This window comes from Calidris pugnax, unplaced genomic scaffold (assembly GCF_001431845.1).
Source record: "Calidris pugnax isolate Ruff unplaced genomic scaffold, ASM143184v1 scaffold966, whole genome shotgun sequence".
Classification (NCBI taxonomy): Eukaryota; Metazoa; Chordata; class Aves; order Charadriiformes; family Scolopacidae; genus Calidris; species Calidris pugnax.
Window position 1 is genome coordinate 1 of NW_015091594.1, and position 1,621 is coordinate 1,621.

The window sequence follows — 1,621 nt, forward strand, 5'->3', positions numbered from 1 at the left end:
GGGGTCACGGGGGGTCATAGGGTCATGGGGGGGTCATAGGGGGACAATCGGGGACCCCCTGGGGACCCCCCAACCCCCATCTCCAGAAGGTCCTGGTGGCTCCTGGAAGCCCCATCAGAACCTTGGGGACCCCCTGGGGACAACTGGGGACCCCCTTGTGAGACCCCCTGGGACTTGGGGACCCCCTGGGGACCCCCCAGGAAGCTCCATCAGCTCCAGAAGGTCCTGGTGACCCCTTGAAGCCCCATCAGAACCTCGGGGGGACCTTGGGGGGACTTTGGGGACCCCCCAGGACCTTGGGGGGACTTTGGGGACCCCTTGGGACCCTGGTGACCCCCTGGGGACAATCGGGGACCCCCCGGGGACCCCCCAAGGAGCTCCATCAGCTCCAGAAGGTCCTGGTGACCCCTGGGTTTGGGGCCATTTGAGGTGGTTTTGAGGCCATTTGTGCCCATTTGTGGCCAGTTTGGGGCCATTTGAGGTGGTTTTGGTGCCATGGGCTCCATTTTGGGGCCATTTGGGTGGGTTTTGGGGCCATTTGGTCCATTTTGGTGCCACATGGGGCCATTTTGAAGCCATGTGGGGCCACGTGGTGGGGTTTTGGCACCATGGGCTCCATTTGGGGGCCATTTGGGTGGGTTTTGAGACCATTTGTGGCCATTTTGGGTCCACATGGGGCCATTTGTGGCCATTTTGGGGCTGTTCTGTGGCCATTTGATCCATTTTGGCACCATTTGGGGCCATTTTGGAGCCATCTGGGTCCCTTTTGGGGCGGTTTGGGGCCGTTTTGGGGCCATGTGGGCTCCATTTTGGGGCCATTTGTGGCCATTTTGGTGCCATTCTGGGGCCATCTGGTCCATTTGTGCCCATTTTGGGGCCATTTGGGGCCACATGGCGGAGTTTTGGTGCCGTTGTGGCCATTTTAGTGCCAGGTGGGTCCCTTTTGGAGCCATTTGTGGCCATTTTGGGGCCATTTGGGTGGGTTTTGGGGCCATTTGTGGCCATTTTGGTGCCATTTGGGTGGGTTTTGGGGCCATTTGAGGACATTTTGTGGCCATTTGCTCCATTTTGGGGCCATTTTGGTGCCATTTGCTCCATTTTGGGACCACATGGGGCCATTTTGGGGCCATTTGGGCCCATTTAGGTGCCATGGGGTCTATTTTGGGGCCACATGGGGCCATTTTGTGGCCGTTTTGTGGGGTTTTGGCACCACAGGCTCCCTTTTGGGGTTATTTGAGGACGTTTTGGGGTAGGAACTGACTCGCTGAGGGCCTGGGGGTCCTTCTGCATCTGCTCCAGGATGAGGCGCATGGCGGGGTCGCTCATGATGTGCTGCACCTCGGGGTCCGCCATCGCCCGGCGCTTCACCTCCTCGGGGGTGTCCTGCCTCTGGCTCTGCCCCCGCAGGCACCGCTGGTAGCCCTCCGCCGCCTCCTGGGGGGGGAAAAAAGGGGGGTTCAGGGGGTCCCCGAGGTGTTTTTGGGGGGTTTGGAGGAGTTTGGGGGCACCCCCGGACCTTGCAGGAGGGATCCAGCTCCAGCGCCCGCTGATAAACCTCCATGGCCTTGGAGAAATCCCGAAGGGCCTCCAGCGCCGCCGCCTTCCGCGTGTAGCCCTTGAC

General features: G+C 60.7%; 1 protein-coding gene across 1 annotated transcript in view; it reads right to left on the minus strand.

The window, feature by feature from the left end:
* Positions 1–582: 582 nt before the first annotated feature.
* The window catches only part of LOC106899873 (leucine-rich repeat transmembrane protein FLRT1-like), a 22,101-nt gene continuing 21,062 nt past the window's right edge, over positions 583–1,621 (minus strand). Inside the window, exons 5-6 of the mRNA XM_014961809.1 lie at positions 1,517–1,615; positions 583–1,434 (exon numbers count right to left, since the gene is read on the minus strand). Of these exons, the coding sequence (XP_014817295.1) occupies positions 1,141–1,434; positions 1,517–1,615 (393 nt within the window). The 3' untranslated portion in view covers positions 583–1,140. The remainder of the gene's footprint in view (positions 1,435–1,516; positions 1,616–1,621) is intronic.